Source organism: Buceros rhinoceros, unplaced genomic scaffold (assembly GCF_000710305.1).
Source record: "Buceros rhinoceros silvestris isolate BGI_N320 unplaced genomic scaffold, ASM71030v1 scaffold24032, whole genome shotgun sequence".
Classification (NCBI taxonomy): Eukaryota; Metazoa; Chordata; class Aves; order Bucerotiformes; family Bucerotidae; genus Buceros; species Buceros rhinoceros.
In genome coordinates this window covers 11398-11782 of record NW_010397532.1, presented here as the reverse complement: position 1 = coordinate 11782, position 385 = coordinate 11398, and the positions used below count along the sequence as shown (strand labels likewise).

General features: G+C 67.0%; 1 protein-coding gene across 1 annotated transcript in view; it reads left to right on the top strand.

The window, feature by feature from the left end:
* Positions 1–385, top strand: part of CEP131 (centrosomal protein 131kDa) — a gene marked incomplete at both ends in the record, with an annotated part of 14900 nt that overhangs the window by 3514 nt on the left and 11001 nt on the right. The window contains one exon of the mRNA XM_010146298.1: positions 1–95. This exon is cut by the window's left edge and continues 4 nt beyond it. Coding sequence (XP_010144600.1) covers positions 1–95 — 95 coding nt within the window. The remainder of the gene's footprint in view (positions 96–385) is intronic.

Here is a 385-nt window from a genome sequence, read left to right as displayed (position 1 = left end):
CGGCCGTGACCATCCAGCGCGGGTACCGACGCCACTCACAACGGCACAGGGCAGCGGCAGCGGCTCTGGGGCGCTTGTTGGCTTCCAAAAGAGAGGTCAGTCCTGTCCGGCGCCTGGTAGCGTGGACCCCTCCGACCTCCGTGTCCCGCTCCCCTCACTGGTGGGGGACTGGAGACCCTCCACCCGGGTCCTGAGCTCTTGGAGACGAGGGAGCTTTGGCTTTGCATCCAGCCAGCCCCTCACCGTCCAGAGAGCCGGGGAGGGTCCTGTCCCCGCTGGCTGTGTGGAGAAAGGCGAGGTTTGGTTCCAGGGGGTTCAGGCCAGGAGCCCCCAGGCTCAGCACTGCACGGCTCCGCTCTACCAGCTACCTGCAAGCAGGACGACA